General features: G+C 43.2%; 1 protein-coding gene across 2 annotated transcripts in view; it reads left to right on the top strand.

Moving 5' to 3' along the window:
- LOC147451622 (uncharacterized) overlaps positions 1-21,538 on the top strand; it is an 83,002-nt gene extending 61,464 nt beyond the window's left edge. For both annotated transcript variants that reach the window (XM_086517521.1, XM_086517520.1), the window contains exons 9-14: positions 12,104-12,170; positions 12,245-12,427; positions 12,707-12,763; positions 12,876-12,971; positions 21,002-21,178; positions 21,251-21,538. In XM_086517521.1, coding sequence (XP_086373647.1) covers positions 12,104-12,170; positions 12,245-12,427; positions 12,707-12,763; positions 12,876-12,971; positions 21,002-21,178; positions 21,251-21,307 — 637 coding nt within the window. In that variant the 3' untranslated portion in view covers positions 21,308-21,538. The remainder of the gene's footprint in view (positions 1-12,103; positions 12,171-12,244; positions 12,428-12,706; positions 12,764-12,875; positions 12,972-21,001; positions 21,179-21,250) is intronic.
- Positions 21,539-22,939: the final 1,401 nt, after the last annotated feature.

Here is a 22,939-nt window from a genome sequence, read left to right as displayed (position 1 = left end):
GGCAGGCATGGTTCAGGAGAGGTTTCTCCACTCTTGACCATATTTTGACACTCAGGGCCATCATCGAGGAAGGCAGATCCCATGGGAGACAGATCTATTGTAGCTTTGTGGACTTCCGCAAAGCATTTGACACAGTACCCAGAGCTAGATTGATGCGCAGATTACAGGAGATGGGAGAACCCACAGAGCTCATTCGGGGGATCATGGCACTGTACAGATTAGTAGTAGGGCATGTACGCACCTTAGAGGGTCTATCTACACCGGTTCACTCCACTATTGGGGTGAAGCAGGGATGCCCGCTCTCTCCTACTCTATTTGGTATGTATGTGGATGAGGTAATTGACTACATTGAGAGAGATGGGGATAGAGGGGCACCGCTGGTGGCAGGGACATGGATTCCGCTATTGTTATATGCTGATGATATTGTGTTGATCTTTGACTCTCCGGAGGGGATGCAACGTCACTTGGATGCTTTGCATATGTTTGCCCATGAGAGTGGCTTGTCTGTCAACCTTGGTAAAACCAAGGTCATGGTTTTTAATACCACCCCACAGTGGATCAAGAGGTCATCGCCCGTATTCACATATGGCCAGGAGACAGTGGAATATACAAATGCTTACACTTACCTTGGGGTGGTTTTTAGTGGACCTGCATTTTCTTTGAGGAGAGCAACAAAGACTAGATTGACCAGAGCCCATTCGGCATTGGGGAGACTGGAGAGGATGTGTTCACAGGTTTAGTTTCAGGAGCCTCGGACGAAGCTTTGGCTCTTTGACACTTTGGTGGCTTCTGTATTGCTCTATGGAGCTGAGATATGGGGGCCTTCATTGGATCATCATGGGAGAGCAGGTCGTACTGATGGATGGGGGGACATGGAGAAGCCTCTGGTCTCTATGATCTCGCGGCTCATTAGAGCCAAGGCTTCAGTACCATGTGCCATTGTCCGAGCAGAGCTAGCTGCCCCCCCACTAGTAGTTGAGGCGCTCACCATATCTGTATCCTTCCTACACCGTTTATGGGAACTTCCCAAAGACAGATACGCCCACCTTGCACTTGAGTCCTCTCGACAGTTAGCCAAGCAGGGAGACACAGCATGTTGGTATGGGGAGATGACGTCATGGTTCCAGGCACATGGATTCAGTATAGAGAGACTGCCCCCCTTCCAGTACTCATTGGATGCACCCTCTCTGACTCTTACATAGTCCGAGACCGCCAGGCTCATCCGCCAGGACCTGATTCAGCTAGACACCAAGAGGACATGGATACAACCAACATAGGAGCTGGGCACGAAGATGGCTTTCTACAGAGAGCATCTTCTCCAGCTTACGGCGGACGGTTTTGTGACGAGGCCCAAATACATGGACACCCACCTGTCTCATGGGATACGGTGTGCCATTGGCCAGATACGCACATCCTCGCACCAACTGCGGATCTAGACCGGGAGATACAGCGGAGTGCCAGCAGAGGACAGGACATGCACCCTTTGTGACATGGAGCCTGAGACAGAGTTACACTACACATGCCACTACCCCGTCTACTACGAGATACGAGGCCGCTTCCACTGCTTGTTCAAAGAGGGCTTGGACCACTCTCCAGAGTCATGAGGTACGAGGATCAGAGATGCCTGGGTTTGTTCCTGCTCGAGTTGGGCAGACACAGAGAGAGCCTGATGAGAGGAGAGGTTAGCCAGTCTCAGAGACACATCACAGACTTCTTTAGAGCAGACATTGGACACCCAGAGGAGCTACTACCACAACAGATCTTGTTGCCTCACACCAGAGGCACATTGATCGATTGAGGGACTGAGCTGGGGAGATCCAGACGCCCACGATTGCGGAGGACTACACAGCATCGACGGTGGCTACATCAGAGGATTCGAATCACTTTGGCCCGACATGCACGACGCGCGGTCAGACTATTGTCCATGGAGAAGATTGATGAGATCTGCCAGTGACCGATGCTGGATCTCTTGTGACTTGTGATTTAGCTATCCCAGCTAGCTAGCTGCTTAGTTCACACCTACCAGTTTAGGATCCCATAGTACTTTTATTTTATCATTTTTTCATTTCATTTTGTCACTCTGTCTTTGTATCAGATTCACCACATTGTAACGCTTTGGTCTCATAGGTCATTTTGGCCTTTTGAAGACGTTAATATAACATTTCATTTCATTTCATTTCTTAGGAGACTTTAATGCCAAAACGGCCAACTCTCAAGTAGCATTCTATGATCCTTCTGAAGAAATGCTCAGAGAAGTGGATTTATCACAGAGGGGGCTTACAAGAAACTCACAGGATAAAGAACACATTGAATATGGGAGACATCTCATGGAGATGGCAACTATACATGGTTTGGCCATACTTAATGGTCTAGAGAATTTCCCTTTATCTGGGGATTCACATGCTTCCCGCACAGGCATGGGGCCAGTACAGTGGATTATGTCATGACTTCACCAAGCTTTATTTCTAGTATCGAGGACTTTAAGGTGGGATCCAGACCGGTTGGGATCCAGACCGGTTGGGATTGCAGTGGATCATGCTCTCTTGACCTTATCAATCTCCTTCCAATACAATGCCTCTCAAGTACAAAGGAAGAAGACACACACAAGATATACTTTCACGCCAGAGACTGATTCAGTCTATGTGGAAAAGATCTATAATAGGATGTGGGCAGCTGAGCCAGTATGTACTGTAGAGGAGATTACTTCTCAGTTAACAAAGATACTACATGGAGCAGCACAAGAGGCATACCCACATACTCAACCTGATCAGAAGAGAGGATCTGGGAACATGCCTCAAAACAGTTGGTATGACGAGGAATGCAGAGAGACGAGAACCCAGGTCTAGAAAGAGCTTACACTTGGGATCTTCACATATAAACAGTCTTGGATTGCTCTTCGGCGTATAGTACGTCGCAAGAAAAGGGCATTTTTAGCCAAACTGGAGAAGGATTTATATCAGCTCTTCTTGAGTCAGGACTCACATGAGGCCTGGCGTTTATTTCACGAGCACTCACCGCCTTCGACAATTACTTCTCCTGAGATTTGGGGTCAATATGTAACATCATTATATATGGTATCTGGACAGTCTCCATTACCAGATCCACTAGAGCCATGCCCTACTACTAGTACTTTCTTTATTACGGAAACGGTGAAAGAAGCCATTGATAAGATGAAGACAAGAAGAGCATATGATCATGATGGTTTAGTAGCAGAACATCTGATCCATGCCAGGGATCTACTTACAGAAGTCCTTGCTTGTCTGTTTAATTGGGTCATGTGTGAAGGATTACTTGAATCTTGGAAATTATCTACTATCGTACCTATTTTCAAGTCAGGGGATCCTATGATACCCGGGAACTACCGTACCTTTATGGTAGGTCACACATTGACCCGACTGTACGCATCCATTCTTGAACAAAAATTGAGTAGATAGGCAGAGAATGAGGGCATAAGGGCAACAGGACAAGCTGGATTCAGGAGGGGTTATTCCACTTTAGATCATATTCTTACGCTCAGAGCCATTATTGAGGAAGGAAGAGCAAGCGGGAGAAGGATGTATTGTTGCTTTGTGGATTTTCGGAAAGCTTTTGATACAGTACCAACGGCCAGATTGATGCGCAGGATGCAAGAGTTAGGGGTCCCCAAAGAGATTATTTGGGGGATCATGGCCTTATACGGGTCAGTAACTGGTTATGTACGTACTCCAGAAGGGGATTCCGACATTGTTCATTCCACCGTTGGAGTAAAGCAGGGATGCCCACTGTCCCCTACTTTATTTGGTATGTACATAGATGAGGTATCAGATTACATTGATAGAGAGGGTGACAGAGGTGCTCAACTTGCAGGGTCATGGATCCCTTTGTTGTTGTATGCAGATGATATTGTATTGCTAGCAGAATCACCTGATGGAATGCAGAGGCAGCTAGATGCATTACATAAATTCGCGGAGGACAGTGGACTGTCGGTAAACTTGGGTAAAAACCAAAGTTATGGTGTTTAACACCACACCGTAGTGGGTTAGGAGATCGGCACCTACATTTGCATATGGCCAGGATACAGTAGAGTACACAGATGCATACACATACCTTGGTGTGGTATTTGCAGGACCGAAGTTTACTCTTAAGAAAGCAGCGGATGCTAGATTGTCCAGAGCCTCTACGGCCTTGGGAGGGTTGGAGAGGATGTGTTCACAAGTGCAATTTCAGGAACCACGAACAAAACTTTGGCTCTTTGATACTGTGGTGGCTTCGGCTATGCTTTATGGGGTCCAGATTTCGGGACCATCTATGGATCAGGATAATTGGAAGTCAATGGAGAGGCCTTTGGTATCTATGATTTCCCGAATGATTAGAGCCAAGGCCTCCGTACCACATGCGATGACCCGAGCGGAACCAGCTGCCCCTCCGATAGAAATTGAAGCTCTTACCAGATCAGTGTCCTTTATACATGGTTTGTGGGATACAAATAATTGCCGATATACTAGACTGGCCCTCGAATTCTCTCGACAATTAGCAATGAAAGGGGATACATCATGCTGGTATGCGCAACTGTCCTCGTGGTTTCAGAGACACGGGTTAAGTATGGAAAGATTACCCCCCTTCCAATACTCTCTTGAGGCTCCATCACTGGCAATTACACGAACGGAGATTAATAAAATCATCCGTTAGGATCTTATACAGTTGGATACTAAGAGGACATGGGTAGACCCTACACAAGAATTGGGCACGAAGATGGCCGACTACAAAGAAAACTTCCTACAGCTATCTGAAGATGGATTTGTGATTCGCCCGAGCTACATGGATACCCACCTGTCTCATGGTTTGAGATGTGCTATTGGTCAGATTCGTACATCCTCACACGAGCTGGAAATTGAATTTGGCAGATTTAGGAAATCCCACCTGAGAGCAGAATTTGCAAGTTATGCGGAATGGAGCCGGATACAGAATTACACTACATATGCCATTGCACCGTATACTATGAGATACGTGGGCGTTTCCATTGCCTATTTAAAGAAGGCTTTGGACCTCTAGATAGAGTCATGCAATACCAAGATCAAAGATGCTTAGGCTTGTACCTACTGGAACTACATCGGCACAAGGATAATCTAATGAGAAGACAAAGAGCACTACAGCCTCAGAGGCAGATCACAGATTTCTTCGGATCGAGAGAAGCAGGAGTGGAAGGAGAAGCAAGAGGCCAGCAGCCAGCACAAAGGAGTACCCACATTCATACCAAAGGCACCCTCATTGACAGGGCGATTGAGCTTAGGAAATCGAGACGACCACGACTGAGATGCAGAAGCACACTTCACCGGAGAAGACTACAACAAAGGATTAGAAGCATTCTAGCCAGATACTCAGAATGCTCCTAAGAAGTTTATTTAATACTTTATATTTAGTTTTTCACATTTATTTTCACACTTTCACACTTTTCACATTTAGTACTTTAGTACTAAGGTGCCCAGACATTGTAACAGATTCACCACTTTTGTATCAGTTTGGTCTCATAGGTCATTCTGGCCTTTTGAAGATGTTAATATAACATTTCATTTCATTTCATCTCTCTCTCTCTCTCTCTCTCTCTCTCTCTCTCTCTCTCTCTCTCTCTCTCTCTCTCTCTTGTAAATCTGTTTGAATTAATTTACAAGTGGGAAACCTCGAAGCTGTTGTCACCAGCCAATGGCAATTCCATTTTTGCTTATTTTCTCTTTCTTTGGGGAATTTCGTTTGTTTTACCTTTTGGAAACACCCCTCTGGAAATCTAACTACCCTGCATTGCATAGCCAGTGTGGAACTGTTCAGAGAGAGTCCAAGCTTGAGGGCTAAAGAGCACTAAGGTTGGAGAAGGACTATGGTTAGCCAAAGTGGGGTCATTGGCCAGCCAAAGCGGAATCCTTTGCTACATAGGCTACATTTCAGTTCTGGGTGTGGCTGGAGTGTACAAAGAGGGTCAGATGACCTAGAAGAATGTAATGGCAGAAACTCCTAAATTTTAGGGACTGCTATTTTTGGACGGCAAAATGTCTTCGCGTCATTACGTGCAGTTTGACATGGGGATCATTATGTTACTCTGTGGCCAAGTCAACAGAGGTTGCATGTGAGATATTTTTAGACCCGAGGGTCTAAAGCGGGAAAATGCACAAATGAGTGACACTTGGCACTTTGAGGCCAGTTTACTACTTAAAGAGAAGGCAAAAACGTGATTTTCAGCTGTGAGCTCGTTTTTGAGTGTTGTCACAGGTGGGAGAGCTTCAATGAAGTGTTGGCTTACCCTCTATGTACAGTGAGGTGCAGGATGTCATGACCTGCACACCTCTCACTGCTCTCTCTCTCTCCCCTATTCTTTATGGTTATGTCCCTCTAGTGGGCTCATCAGATTGACCATGTACAGTATTGTGGTTTGATGCTCTATTGCTGAGGCAAGAGCCTCCCTAAACAGGAACAGGAGTAGCTAACTGTTACTCCAAAGCAGGGAAACGAGAGGGTGATAACCTCTCAAGTAAACACACAAAAATCAGCACTGTTTTATTGCTGATTTTGGGCTGTTTTGGGACTGTTTTGTGCTCGGAATCATGCCAGAATCAAGGGACATGTAGTCCAAGGCATTGGGAACAGTGCAGGGACACTTGACAGCTGAAATTAGATCAAAAACTGGTCCTAACCAGAAAATACAGCGGTCTGAAATTTACTGTTTGCAGCCGTACGGATGCTAGATGCATTGGGAACAATGCCCAATTGTCAGAGAACACTTCTGGGAAGTGTTGGGGCTCAAATCAAGTGAAAAACCAGAAATTCCAGCGAGCTGTAATTACTCTTTTTGAGTTGGAATCAGAGGGTTTTTGTCAGTTGAATCAAGTTCCAGTGTTGAGAATTGTTTGGGGTCAATTTTGGAGTCGTTGTGCTGCCAAAATTTAGCCAAAACAGGTGTTGTATTGTTGGATCCCGGAACTCTGATTTTTGCAGGTTTGGGGCTGTTTCGATGCCCTAAATCCTTCCAAATTCAAGGGGCAACTAGCCCAAGGTGCAGGGAACAGTGCAGGGGCTACAGGGAGCTGAAAACAGAGAAAAACCAGTCAATAACCAGAAATTACAGAGGCTGGTTATGCGCTGTTTTGGTCAATTAAAAGTGGAATCGGGACAAGGATAGTAGTCTCCTTAGGATTCCGTACTTGTAGATTGTTTTGGGCAGGGTTCTGCGTCGTTATGTTGCCCAAATTCCTCCAAACAAGATAGAAACTGCGGGATATAGGTTAAGAACTGCAGGATACATGTTTAGTGCTATAAGCACTCTTTGTACTTCCTCTTAACTGTAAAAGAATAAAGAAATACCGAAAGGGACGCCTATTTAGGGGCCAATCTAGTGTCTGACTCGCATACAGATGCATTCTAGCATCTGTATCCCATTCCCCTCTCTTGTGTCATTATAGCACAGATAGAATACACGACTAATAATGGGTGAAAGCTAAATCAAGGTTTGAAGTAAAGTCTACCGCCCTTTTTGAAGTTAATAGGCCGGTTACATGGCTCCATCGATGGGATTAAATCACTTTTTCCTCAAAAAGTGAGCATTGGTCAGTTTGGGTTAAAGACACAGAGAGTTTGGGATGACCTTGAAAACACCGAGAATTTGAAAGTATATCGAGTGGATTTACAGGTGAGAAAGGCTACGAGAGTCTTTCTTTGGATACAAGTGAGAAAGGCTACGAGTCTTTCTTTGGATTTACAGGTGAGAAAGGCTACAAGAGTCTTTCTTTGGATACAGGTTAGAAAGGCTACGAGTCTTTCTTTGGATACAGGATGGATGGCAACAAGGAAGAGGGTTCCTCTTCAGAGCATAGACAACCTATTCCAACTGCACATGAAATTGGCGAGAGTTCAGGCCAAGCAGAGAAAGCTTTGCAGGTTGTTACTGTTGTGACCATGTTCAAGCAATTGATGGAGAATCCAAGATTTATGGAGTTCATACAATCTTCATCAATAGCACATCAAGTTCAATGTAGTTTTGGCATGCCAGGAACAGTGTTTAGGGGTATGCAAAGCATGGTGCCCAACCCCATGTATGCAAACATTGGTTTGCACCCAGGATTTTAGGGCACACAAGGTGAGTTTGGGGTGTCACAAGGCAACTTGGGTATGGCTGGTTTTTCAATCCCATCAGTGAATATGACACCTGGACATCAACATGTTACTGGCCATGGAGTACATATGGCTCCCACAGGTGTACCCATTATGCAAACTGTCTCTTTTGACAATTTGGAGTCAATGGATAAGCTAAAGCAATACAAAGAAGATGATCAGTGAGTCCATTGACACATTCAATGGCTTTGATGAGAGGACAAAGGTTTTCTCTTTCCTCGAACAGTTTGACAAAGCATTTGTTGGAAGGAGCATTTAAAGTCAGGAAAGCTGCCACTTTTCTGGAAAAAAATGCAAGTCAGTGGTGGAATACACTGTTGTTACAAGGACAGACTCCTTCCACTTGGAATGATTTCATACAGGTACCGAATTAGCTAAAGGCTAATTCAAAACAGGTACAGGATGATTTAACAAGATTTCTTGTGAGAAATCTCGTGTAAATCAAAGGGCAAGTAGTCCTATTGATGCAGAAGATCAAAGGCTACGAATTGGTGCGATTGGCACGCAAAACAGAGCCTGAAAGAAGGAAATACAGCTTGTTGTATTTTTTTGCAGATTTAGGGTTTTGACTCTATTTGATGCCTTTTTGTCCCAAGAGCTTCGGTGAAGCTAGAGGACAGTAATACAAGTGATTTAGAGCATTTTAGGAGCTAAAAACAGAGAGTTCAGCGTGCTGAATTTCCAGGACAGGTTTGCAAAAGTGCTCTATTATGCGTGGATAATCACTTGGATATGTGGATTTCTGGTGCCAATTGGGTGAGGCTACAGCTATGCTGCCAAAATTGGGTGTAAAAGAGAATTCTCAGCCCAATAAAAGTGACAGCATAAGGGTAGATCACAGGTTAATCTCCAAAGATCAAGATGAAGAGCAGAGAAAGATTGTTTTCGATGCTCAGTATGCAAATCAGTGATGTTGCATAAAGACTGAAATTGCCTGAGAGTTGGAAGATTCACAATGCGTTCACGTGAGTCTTCTCGAAAGGTTACTGGATCCAACGTGTACTAAAAGACAGTGGCAAAATGTGACGCTTCCATTTTGTCATTGGAAAGTTATGGACTCAAAGCAATGGCAGAGTGTGACGCTTCCACTATGTCATTGGGACAGGGTTCACACGCAAGCAATACATGTGTCAACGAGGTGTTGACTGTGAGCATGTATGTGTCGTACATGTGTTGACATGGTGTCTGGACACCCGAGTGCTGATTGTAAGCATGTACGACATAGGTGCAAACGAGGAAGTTTGAGATTTCAAGAGTGGGATATGTCACCAGCCAGTGGCAATTCCATTTTTGTTTATTTTTTCTTTCTTTGGGGAATTTCGTTTGTTTTACCTTTTGGAAACACCCCTCTGGAAATCTAACTGCCTTGCATTGCATAGCCAGTGTGGAACTGTTCAGAGAGAGTCCAGGCCTGAGGGCTAAAGAGCACTAAGGTTGGACAAGGACTATGGTTAGCCAAAGTGGGGTCATTGGCCAGTCAAAGCGGAATCCTTTGCTACATAGGCTACATTTCAGTTCTGGGTGTGGCTGCAGTGTACAAAGAGGGTCAGATGACCTAGAAGAATGTAATGGCAGAAACTCCTAAATTTTAGGGATTGCTATTTTTGGACGGCAAAATGTCTTCGCGTCATTACGTGCAGTTTGACATGGGGATCATTTTGTTACTCTGTGGCCAAGTCGACAGAGGCTGCAGGTGAGATATTTTTAGACCCGAGGGTCTAAAGCGAAAAAATGTACAAATGAGTGACACTTGGCACTCTGAGGCCAGTTTACTACTTAAAGAGAAGGAAAAAACGTGATTTTCAGTTGTGAGCGCGTTTTTGAGTTCTGTCACAGGTGGGAGAGCTTCAATGCAGTGTTGGCTTACCCTCTATGTACAGTGAGGTGCAGGATGTCATGACCTGCACACCTCTCACTGCTCTCTCTCTCTCCCCTATTCTTTATGGTTATGCCCCTCTAATGGGCTCATCAGATTGACCATGTACAGTCTTGTGGTTTGATGCTCTATTGCTGAGGCAAGAGCCTCCCTGAACAGGAACAGGAGTAGCTAACTGCTACTCCAAAGCAGGGAAACAAGAGGGTGATAACCTCTTAAGTAAACACACAAATATCAGCACTGTTTTATTGTTGATTTTGGGCTGTTTTGGGACTGTTTTGTGCTCGGAATCATGCCAGAATCAAGGGGCACGTACAAGGCATTGGGAACAGTGCAGGGACACTTGACAGCTGAAATTGGGTAAAAAACAGATCCTAACCAGAAAATACAGCGGTATGAAATTTACTGTTTTGCAGTCGTACGGATGCCAGATGCATTGGGAACAGTGCCCAATTGTCAGAGAACACTTCTGGGAAGTGTTGGGACTCAAAACAAGTGAAAAACCAGAAATTCCAGCTAGCTGTAATTGCTCTTTTTGAGTTGGAATCAGAGGGTTTTTGTTAGTTGAATCAAGTTCCAGTGTTGGGAATTGTTTGGGGTCAATTTTGGAGTCGTTGTGCTGCCAAAATTTAGCCAAAACAGGTGTTGTATTGTTGGATACAGATTAGGATTCCCGGAACTCTGATTTTTGCAGGTTTGGGGCTGTTTCGATGCCCTAAATCCTTCCAAATTCAAGGGGTAACTAGCCCAAGGTGCAGGGAACAGTGCAGGGGCTACAGGGAGTTGAAAACAGAGAAAAACCAGTCAATAACCAGAAATTACAGAGGCTGGTTATGCGCTGTTTTGGTCAATTAAAAGTGGAATCGGGACAAGGACAGTAGTCTCCTTAGGATTCTGTACTTGCAGATTGTTTTGGGTAGGGTTCTGCGTCGTTATGTTGCCCAAATTCCTCCAAACAAGATAGAAACTGCGGGATATAGGTTAAGAACTGCGGGATACAGGTTTAGTGCTATAAGCACTCTTTGTACTTCCTCTTAACTGTAAAAGAATAAAGAAATACCGAAAGGGACGCCTATTTAGGGGCCAATCTAGTGTCTGACTCGCATACAGATGCATTCTAGCATCTGTATCCCATTCCCCTCTCTTGTGTCATTATAGCACAGGTAGAATAGACGACTAATAATGGGTAAAAGCTAAATCAAGGTTTGAAGTAAAGTCTTCCGCCCTTTTTGAAGTTAACAGGCCGGTTACAGCTGTCGGCCATGATAAATGAAATGTAAGGTGTTTCCAAGCAGAAATCAAATTGGAAGTAAACGAACACCCAGGAATCCATCTTGCCAAATACGATCTCCTAGAGAGACGATTGCCAATGACCAAATGAGGAAGTAACAACATGTTGGCACAATGAGGCAACCATAAGAGTCAAAGGCCGAGTTTGTTGCACTAGAGCTGGCAACAACATGGCCTTTCTGGCAAGAGCATGTGTGCGCAAATCCAAGATATTCAGCCCGCCAAATCGTTTAGGACTCAGGAGTGCAGAGTTTTCCCATTGACATTAGAGGCAAGCTTCTTTTGTGAGCATGAGTTCACTACAGATGAGACAAGATATCTGACATAAGAGAAGTGAGACGGTGGCTAGGCCAATGTAACAATGGCAAATAAAACTGAACATAAGCCATCAACAGACTTTGAATGATTCGTAGACGAACATGTGGACCATGTGGATAATTGTCAGTAATGCAGTTTGACATTCAAGCGTTGCATAACCCAATCCACTTATTGAGTATGAGTGACATTCCAGCCAATGCGATACCCCAATTGCCTCGCAATCACATTCAGAGGAATAATCTTACCTGGCCAGTGGCCACAACATAGAATGCCAATCACGAGGAAGCGGCAAAAGCTTTCATTTGTGGAAATTGACTCGAAGACCAGCCGCAAGCCCATACATTGCCAATGCGTCGATAACACACGCACGCACACGCACACGCACGTACGCACGCACACACGCACATACTGTATTTGTATTGATCACTATGCCAATCTCTTCATGATAAGCAAAAGGAGGGGCTATATCATTTGCTCTCACAGATTGCAGGAAAAGTTACGACAGCTGACTCGGCAGTTTGAGTTTCAAGAGCAACAATATTCCCAGCAGGTGTGCATTTATTGTCTCAAAATTTCTTCATTCAGGAAAATTGTTGGGCCAAATGCGCATTTTGTCTCGTGCAGCTGAAGACCAAGGCACTTGAATATCAGATTTTGGAGGTGAAATTAAAGCAGCAAGAGGAAATCAACAGGCAAGGAGAAGCCAAACTCAGTAGTCTTACTGAGCACATCTCACAACTGCTTCAAACTGAGGAAGTTCAAAAGGGACGGCTTGCAATGTACGGGGAGAAGTTTGAACAATTTCAGGTATCAAGCTCAAAGATTGGTAGAGCTGTGTTGATATAGAAATGTGCAAATTTTTAAAATGAATCTATTACTGCAGCTTAACCTTAACTCTTTAGTTGGGATGGATTGTCCACTGTGGTTGTCAAAGGACAAGTTTGCTAATGATTTTACTAAATAGCTGAATCGTGAGATATTACTAGGTTAGAGGCTGTTAATTGGATGTTAGGGGAGGCTTTGCCCGTTTCTCTCCATGTTTGCAATGCTGATGAAATGCTGAAGAAGCTTGCTTTATTATTGCAGGATATGTTAACAAAGAGCAATGAAGTATTTGCTTCATTCAAATCTCAAATGGAGAAGGTAACCCTGAAAGCTTTCTTTTAAGTTAGGGGCTAAAACTTTCTTGAAGCAGTATATTAGGTTAGCATGGATTGATGTCTGATTTTCTTGCCACCTTTCTTGTTTGTGACAGATGTCAAAGACCATCAAAGTATTGGAGAAAGAGAATCTTGCTTATCAGAAGAAATGCGAAAAAACAGATGTTTCACTAATCGAGCTTATTGATGAGGTAGAATTGAGTAGCTGACTATGTCAAGATTTTATGCTCTAAAAGCCATATGAAATGGTAGGAGGTACACTGATAATTAACGCCCTTGGAGGAGAGATTAGAAAGGTCCATCGGGTTTGAGCACACACTACTTTTCAGTAATGCTAATACACACTGGTGGAAACCTCAAATGAGTAGAATGTCAGACAGAGTTGTCCATGCCAAGAACGCTGAAAACAGCGCGAAAAATATTCAAGCTGGTGGTCATCCATTTTCTGAGAATCATATTCAGATCTTTGGAAAGAAGATCGACAGTAAGCAAGGTCTCAAAGACAGGCCACTCGAAACATAAAATCACTGCGCATCTGCCAGACAGAAGGCATCAAAGCCAACCATTTGTGTTCTCCACCATGTGTGTCGACAGTAAGCTAAGTCTTAAAAACAATTATGCATGTCGACAGTAGGCAAAGTCTCAAAGACAGGCTGCCAAAACATAGAAACACTGCACATCTGCCAGACAGAAGGCATCAAAGCCAACCATGCGTGTCGGCTCCACTGCAAAAATATTTGTCCACTTGGGAAAGAATGGAACACTTGTAGCGAAGGGAAAGCAAGAGCTTTCTTGGATGAATGCAATGCCGCAGAAAATATCAAATGCTTTTGGCTTGCGAAGCACAACTTTGTAGTTGTTGCCAGGAATATGCCTAACAAGGAGCAGAAAAAATGGGAGTGCACCAAAAAGAGACAGCCTAAATACTAAGCGTTTTTTTTTGCGGCATCGCATGTTCTGAATGCCTCGAAGTTGTTTTTCCACTATCTATCCATACATCAATGAGTATCAGCATGGGTTTCAATCCATGTTTTTGTCAGTAAACAGTTATATAGTGCAGGTTCTGTACAGTCATGCATATTAAATTGATGGTTCTATCCATTAGTTTAACAATATCTGAGACTGGCTTCAATACGTGAAGGTGGAGCAGGCTCATTGGTTCACATTGATCACATCATTTACTAGATGCTGCCTTTTGTGGTTCTTGATATCCCTAGGCATATCATCTCTGTTCACTCCCAATGACACAAGGCTCCAAATAAGTCTCTGCCAAGGTACTACGTAAATGGCACCATCTTGGTTGATGTCTGGTCCCATTATGGAACTGAAAATTGCAACAAGCATGAGGAATTTGAGGAATTATTCAATACGTTGCCAACATTGAGGACATCATTTACTCTACACTTCCCTAGGGAAGAGAAGATACAAGCCTTTTGCGGTTCTTGATATCCCAAGCGATATGAGAATATGGAAGAGGCATGTCATCTCTGTCGGCACTCCGAATGACACAAGGCTCCAGAAAAGTCTCTATCAAGGTATTGTGTAATTGACACCATCTTGGTTGATGTAATGGTCCTTGTGGTAGGCCAGGTACTTCATCCAATTTCATAGAATTGGCACTCATCTTAATCTGTCCTTGTCCAAAGGGGATGAGTGCACCATCTCCTGTTTCCTGGAAAATGACAGCACTACTCTGTCCTTCAACTTTGGAGTATGACCATTGTTTTCTCTAAACTCAGCCAATTGTTCACAGTCATTGGAAGAACTGAAGAGGCCATTCGCCTGAATAAGCTTGATTACTGCAGTTGCATTGGTCCCCAACCCATTAGCTTGAGCTTCAGATACTTGTTGATCATGACTAACATGCATGGGCTGCTTGGCAGTGGACGCCAAAACTCCATTGGTAGCCTTAAAGACGCATTTTGATTACGACTACCTGATTCTTCCTGAGATCGCCTGCTAAAAAACTTACACTCTTGTGGTGTCTAATCACTGGAGCTAGAAGGCAGTGTTGAGTAATCATTCATACCTCCCTATGCAATAGTCTCATATGATGCTGTGCGCCAAATCTGGTTTTTGAGCTTTTTTAAAGCCTTTGTCTCAATTTTATGGTCAGCGTTTATGCTTCTGGGAGAAGCAAAACGTCACGTTCCTCCATCCCTACCCCTGTATCTCTGATCTGGGTTACGTATGATCATCGTCCCAATTGAATGGTTAGATGGATTGGCTCTTTGGCTCTGATAGAATCAACCTGGGCCATCCATATACATTGAGCCAGACTCTCATTCTTTGATCTACATAACAAGAGAATTTATCTGTGAGTAGTGCAACCAAAAAAGTTATCAAGGGTCTCCTTTGTGCTATGCGTTAAACCAATTGCATCAAGAAATAGCAAATGAACATATGTTTTGAGTTTTCTGCAAAAATGTTAATTTGCAGCTGAGAACCCTAATTTTGAAGGTGGTCAAAACTGAAACCCATATGCTTCAATGGGCAGGGCTTGATGAGAGGATCAACTTCGTCTTCCACAGCTTCTTCCAACCTTTAATGTGGAGAGATTTTTAGAATATTTCAAAACGCAGAAAAACAACAGAAATCATACTGATGCTTTTCAAAGCGAAAATAAGCATATTTAGCTAAATAATTGTTTGTAGATGAGTTCCCACATGTGGACACGCTTTCCCATGCTCCTCACATTGGTCAACTCTTGGTAATCAACACTGCTTGAAAATTGGTCAAACATTTTCTTACTGTTTTCTTTCATCCTTTTGCCATAATGTATAAGAAAACATCTTTGCAAAATTCTTACAAATTTTCTGCCTTTCTCCCTCTTAGACTTTGTCAAGCAAAGATTTTCCTCGTGATCTTTGTCAATTTCTTAGTTCACTTATGGCGCTCGTAGTCTTCTTTTTCCGCAAGTTTTACTTATCTACCATGGTGGAACAATTGCTGGATAATGGATTGTTACTTGATGAAAAGGCATCGACTGACCTTTGATACGTTTGGAACCGGCCGACTATTCTTGTTAGGCGGTGAAGTAAGAAACAGACTTGGAGGAAATGAACTTGAGAAAACATCAAAGAGAGGGGCAGAGTTCACCTTCTAGAGTCGTGAAGACTTCATATCGTGACGTTTTCGACCAGGTCATGACCGGTTGATATTGTGTTAATTTTTTTATCTTCTGTGGTGCATATCCCTTATTAACTACATTATTCTTGTTACTAATTTTTCCTATCTAATGCTTCTTTTAGTGCTAGGCTTCATGATGGCTGAGCCTCCCGAACTTTGCTAGAGTTATGACAGAAACTCAGTAGGCAGATCTTTGTATTGATGGATGCTCGTGTGTGTGTGTGTGTATGTGGGGTATGGGTGTGTGGGAGCATATACCTAGTTCTGTATTGGGCACTAGTGTTGTTAGTGGGGGTTTCATAGCATCTAATTAATATTATGCATGATGGAGTTACTGTCTTGTCAATTAGGGGCATGAGTCTATACCTTGCACTCTTCTATAAAGGTGAACTTGGGCTTATCTTAATTTCATCTAGGTATGTATAATATGCATTTTTCTCATTTATGAATAACTTAATAGGTTATAGCGACTCTCTGCTGCATTTGTACTGCCACATCAGCAGTCGGCGCGTCAACACATCAGCAATCGGTTGCTGCTTCAGCATACAACCACACCAACATTAGATGACACGTGTTGCTCTACCTGCCTCCATCTCTTAATGGGTGTTAGGAGACCCTAAACGGTTGAATCACTACTCGTAAGCTCTGTGGTAAGAATAGATTCTTGTAGGATGGACATCGTTGTCAAGTGAACGTCTACAATGGTGAGGGCTTGACATCGGACATATGCCCGCCAACTGGTATCATCTGATAGCAAAAGGCTATGGATAAACAAGGGGGAGAGGAGTCGATGACGAAGATGAGAGAGAAGAAGAAGTTGCATCACCATGAGACTTGCAAGAGGAGGCTGTGAGTACCAAAGTGCTTGACTGGAGCATACAAGGAGGTGTCAGCCAGTATAGATATCAGTCCACTTGCTGAAGGTGGCTCTTGAAACCAAAGCTTTGGGGAGGGAACTCCAAGAAGACAGTGAAGGAGGCTTTGATGTAACAACCATGTGGAAAGCTTGCTCTAGAAGCTTGGTAAACAGAGCAGAGCGGAGCAGCAACTTTGCAAACCAAGAACCCAAGGATTACAACACAAGAACAACCTAGGAACATGATGAAAAACAGAAAAACAAAGAAGAAAAAGCATAAAACAAGAACCCAAGGATTACAACACAAGAACAACCTAGGAACATGCTGAAAAACAGAAAAACAAAGAAGAAAAAGCATAAAACAAAAATAAAAATTGTTGTCATGTGTCCATAGAAGAAACTGATCTTTGTAGTAGGCCATCTTGGTGGGCAAGGGTTGTGCTGGTGCTACCCATGTCCTCTCTATGTGCATTTGTCTATTCTCTTGTCTTACTAGTTTCGTCTCATAACGAGGCAGGAAATATGTGGGCACTAAAATCATACTAGCTGGGAGGTAATCTATCCTAAGCAGCCTTGGGGAGTCTTTTCGGTCTCACCCCTGTGACTGTGTGAAGGATATAAATTTATGGTCTAGTAGAGGGCGTTCAGTGCCAAGGGTGGCACATCAAACTCTACTCTCAATATGTCGTGTGATAGTGGGGTTCATTGCGAATCATGCGTGATAACAGCAAAATCGGAGGCCTCCCTACATCAATGCAAGTGTCACAAGGGTGCATACCTCAAGCATGAATAATGAAGCATATGCTCATGGTGAATGGTCATGAGAGGCTAGCAACATAGAGAAACTTAGTGCACAATTGGTAAAGCTGATTTCAAGTGTACATATGAATTAGAGTGCTAGAGTGTGTCATGCAGATACATACACTCACAGAAATACATATCGAACATCAACAAAAGGTTTTTGATATATCAAGCTAATGCTGGTATGTGCCAAGATGTTTCATGCATGACACATCTATCCAGAGTTGGTTTTGGTGCATTTACATATCAATCTAGTGCTGGGTTCCGTCAACATTTACATGGTTCCATAGTATGTCTTGCACACATGCCGGGCTCAACCATGCCTATTAGCTGTTCATCTGATATATGAACATGGCCTTGCAGTATATCCAACACATATTATTGTTGGACCATGCTTTACTCAGTTACCACCGCCATAGTAGTCTGATCTGGTTTGTGTCAACCAAATGCAATATTCTTCAAAATTACAACAAATGAACCCGTAGTATATCCAACACATATTAGTTTTGAACTCCGTTAATACTGCCATAGTAGACCAATCTGGCTTGTGTCAACCAAAGACAATCTATTTTCTTCAGAATTACGACAATTGAAACCGGCTGGTCACGTGAATAGGCAATGAATTATTGCAACAACACTCAAATTCAACTGAAAACAACGGGCTGAACTATACATAACACTTTAGTAAGGATGCACAAAGGGGCGAAGTTCCCTTCTCAGAGATATTGGCCCCTCACTAGGCGCTCCTTGTGACATTTCTTTTTATGTAAGTGTACTGTAGTGTTTGCAACTATTCTAGTAGCCCACTCACAATGATCTGATAGAAAACTGATGCCCCTAGCTCATATCTATAAGCTATGGGCTCAAAGTAGTGGCCGTTGAACTCTCACAGGGTATCTGCCAATAAATGTTGCGTCAAAGCATGCAGCATGAGCAAGTTCTGTGGTTTCTCCTTCTGCTCTCTCGTCTTGCTCGGGGTGGTCTGTACAGTGGGCTAGTGCCACATCACATTCTGAGTAATCACCCTTGATTACACCTGTCAAAATTGCCATAGTACTAGACAAGGTTGTTCACGTTTGACGTACGGGACAATTTGTACATTCTGTTCTGTACCATGAACTAGTACGTTTTGTTCAGGACTTGACGCTCGTTTTGTTCAGGACTCGTTCGACAGTTTTTAGGTCAAGGTTGGGGCCTCTGTTGACCATTTTTAAACACTTGGGGCCATATTTTTGGCCTGTTCCCATGTGTTTGGGCTCTAACCTTTTTAGCTCTTTATTCCAGTAAGCTCTTTTTCCTTATGTTTATTCTTCAAAGACTAAACTAGATTCTAGGCTCAAATGTACCATAAACTAGTACGTTTTGTTCAGGACTCGTTCGACAATTTTTTGGACAAGGTTGGGGCCTCTGTTGACGTGCAAAAATGACCATTTTTAAACACTGGGCCATATTTTTGGCCTTTTTCTGTGTTTGGGCTCTAGCCTTTTTAGCTCTTTATTCCAGTAAGCTCTTTTCCCTAATGTTTATTCTTTTAAAACTAAACTAGATTCTAGGCTCAAATAACAATTATTATATTTTATATCCCCAATACGTTGTAATTTTTGTCGCTTTATTAGTACTACCTGTCTTCATGTGTGTACTGATGGTATATGGCAACCCTGGTATCAAAGAAGCAATAGACACTAACTTCATGCATACATGCTCACGACCATCCACACGACAAATGTGGTATTCGCACCACAGATCATGCATAGCATATATCCTAATTTAGGATATCATTCATCAATCAATTTCACATCCTTATCTGCATTGGAGCTTGTATGTCTCACTGATCTGCATTAGATCTATCCAAGGCTGCACTGACTTCTGTATAGAGGCACTAGAATCATCAACATATCATGCCAGTGAAGAGAGACAATGTTTCCGACATATGTGCTGCAAAGGTGCCATTTGGGCCTTTCAACTTTGGCATCCTAAGATCTTTTCCAGACTCTCTTTCTTTCATCGTATGTGTCGTACCAGTTCATTCTGCACTGTACTTCGGACGGTGTCAAGTACTAGGGTCAAATGCTCGGACGGTGTCAAGTCTGCTCTCAGCCACACCAGACCAGTGTTAACTTCTAAGCCACACAGAAAATGCTAGAGAGGGCAAGGGTTAGAGTCAGCAGGTTCAGCAAGATGAGAGAAAATTCAGAGACAGCGGCAGTCAGACAGACAGATAGTCACCTTTTGTCCTGCAAACTGAGGAAAAACTGTGGCAACAGGTTCAAATTCTACCTTTTTTTCCCTGGAAATTATCCATTTTTTTTTTTCTTCTCAGAATTGAAGGTGCTGGGCCCTGGCTTGCCATTTTGTATAGGATAGTGTCATTTTCCTTGTAAACCCATCTGACTTCATTTAGATACCTTAGTGTCTCCTAATGATATTTGATGTTTGTGTTTACTATGTGAGAAGCCAAGCGTTGGTGGAAGGTAGCTGAGGGGGCGATTACGTCCCAATGCCAAAAGAGTGGTGTGGGTACTCGTCGCCTCACCTCAGCTTCCCTTGCTTCACGGTTCGCCCCGTTCTCGTCTCAACCGAGCACTACTACCCTCATAGTTGCGCACAATTCGGCGTGGGCCGGCAAACCTCCCAAGCACCGGGGCAACCCGGACAGAAATCCCAACCAGGGGTAGGGGGCTGCCGCAAAAAACCCCACAGTGCGGGGTGGGTGGACTGCCGTGAACCTCGCTGCTCGACAGCTTCTTATGTTTCTTTATTGATGATTCTGCATACTAGTGACATAAAATACTACCTTTTGCCACGATTTTGAAAAAGAAAAATTAGTGAGGACATGAGATGTTAGGCTTGGGCTGTTGATGGGGTAGGGAATGGCCCTGGAGTGGTCTTTCCCCGTAATGCAACGACCCCTGGTGACCGGCAGGTGCCGGGAGCCATGGGGAGTTGCATTGCAGGGGAAAGGTCACTCCAGGGCCATTCCCTCCCGTCAAGCGTCGGGGGGAGGGGGGTCAGCAGGTGTCATCTGAATGCAAGAACAGTCGGTACAGATTCCACATTCTGCGAGCTGAGATGGCAGGTTGCGAGCATCTCGGGCTGCAGTTTTTCCGCCAGCTGAGGTGTCACAGTTGCGTGCTTTCCCTGCGCTGACATGCCGGATCCTCATTGGAAGCATGGGAGTCCGCGACCTTGACGGGTTACTAAAAGATGATGTCTTATTACTATTGTCCTGAATAGCAGTTAGCTGGCTACAATCCGTTAAAAGCAATTGCATTCTTACCATCCAGCTATCTGAAAATCAGGCCTTCACAGAAAGTTGAAGCCATACAAACTTACCCTAGCACTCAAAAGTAACCATACAGTCTTTTTGTTTCAGTAACCGCAGTGAGCTTTCGACCAGCAAATAATTGACCAGAGTGGCTATTTTGGAATTTGCAGAGGGCTCAATTGAAGAAACAGTTGGAGACAACAAGGAATCAGAAGGAGAAACTGGAAGCTCTATGCCGGACGATGCAAGCGGAACGTAAGCAGCAGAGTCTTGCAATGGCAGGTGTGGCAGCCTCGGCAGCTGCATCAGGTGCTATTACCGCGGCAGCAGCCTTCAAACCAGAGCAGGTATTTTGATGTGCCATCTTTCATTTACAAGCGATTTCCGACAGGAATGCAGTTGTTAAGTTGTTTCAACAGGTCCAAAAGGATGAAAATAGAGACGATGAAACAGTGAGCAGCATGGGACAAAAGTAGCTATTTTCCTTTCTTGAAGGATTATAGAAAGGTAGTGTTGATAAGGTTATTGATCCCAAAAGATGCCGGTTACCGTGACACTGTGTCGTATTTGGCTGGAGCGTATTGTAAGAACTTGTGCATAACATTACATTCATGGTGGTGGTTCATTTGTATTGCACTGTAATGGAATACATGCCAACAAAAACCATGCTCTTAATTTGGAACTGTCACAAGGCATTTCTCGGATTGTGCAAGGTCTCACTATTTTCTAAGCATTGTATGACAAGCATAAGAAATGTTAAAGAATTTAAGATGAGCTGCCCAAAAATAAAGAATGGCATTGTTAAGGACGTGTGCGTGTGTGTGTGTGTGTGTGTGTGTGTTGTGAGAGAAAGAGCGCTAAGGGCGGGGGGGCTCAAGAAATGAGTGCAAAAATAAAGAGATTTGCCTTGGTTTTTTAAATCTAAAGATTTAAGATTAAAGAACAAACAATGATTAGAAGGTATCCACTTACAACCATCACTGCCTTGTCTCCAAATCTAAAAAACCCAACCAAACACTAAGGCCTTTGCTAGTGGCAGGCCAAAACGTTCATCCTTGTATGTTAGTAAATATAACTTCCAAAAGTTGCTGAAATCTTTACTTGCAAAAGGCTTACATTTCACATGCTGGTAGCAAACACAGTTTTGTGAGCAAACGAGCAGTTGCATGCTGCACATTTCTTTCTCTTTGGTGTTCATAGTGACACAAGGCACTCATTCACAACAGAAGGCACTCACAACACACTAATCACACACTTGAGATCTTTTGATTCCTTGAGTGCATTTTTTTGGTTAGGCATTTTTTTTGGTTAGTGCCTTGAGTTGTTATAAAGTCTCAAATCCACCTCAGCATTCATAGCCAAGTTGCTTATTCTGACTGTGTTTCCATGTCAAAACTAAAGCAATATATACATTTTTTTTTTGGTAAAAGTAAAACAATATATACACACTTTTTTTTTTGTACATACACACACACACACACAACTACTAAGGCTTTTTGCCAGGCTTACTTTTTAAAAACCCTAAAAAAAACAATTTTTTTTCTAGGGGTAGGACTTTCTTTACAATGCTCCTGACTTGACCATAGAAAAGTTGCACTATATTCTTAGGATAAATCTATAGTGCCCTACAATTCTTCTATCCTAAAAATGCTTGTAGTGGTATTGGACCTCTCACTCCACATGGAACTTTTACCCTTCGTGTTTAACCCTAAGGAACACCTAATAAAATCCTTAGGAATATAAATTTATTGCTTAACTTTGTCTCTCTCTCTCTCTCTCTCTCTCTCTCTCTCTCTCTCTCTCTCTCTCTCATGTCAAGCTTCGTGCGGTACTAGCCTTTCTGTCCCTCTGTTGACATCCATAATCTTCGTGGGGATTTGTTTCCAATTCTTGATGTGTTTTTATTTCTTTGATTGATTGATTAGCTTGACTAAATGATTCCTTGGTTGTGAATTTGGCATTAGGTACCTTATGGAGTAATGGATGAGGTTTGCTGAATATTTTTGCATGATGTTGTATTTTCTTTGTTTATTGGGTGTAATTCTTTGGACAATAAAATTCAGAGGAAGTTTTTTGATGGGTGAAAGTATTCTTGCATATCTAAATAT

Source organism: Adiantum capillus-veneris, chromosome 8 (assembly GCF_014529385.1).
Source record: "Adiantum capillus-veneris isolate H3 chromosome 8, ASM1452938v2, whole genome shotgun sequence".
Taxonomy (NCBI): Eukaryota; Viridiplantae; Streptophyta; class Polypodiopsida; order Polypodiales; family Pteridaceae; genus Adiantum; species Adiantum capillus-veneris.
This window is presented reverse-complemented; position numbering and strand designations above follow the sequence as displayed.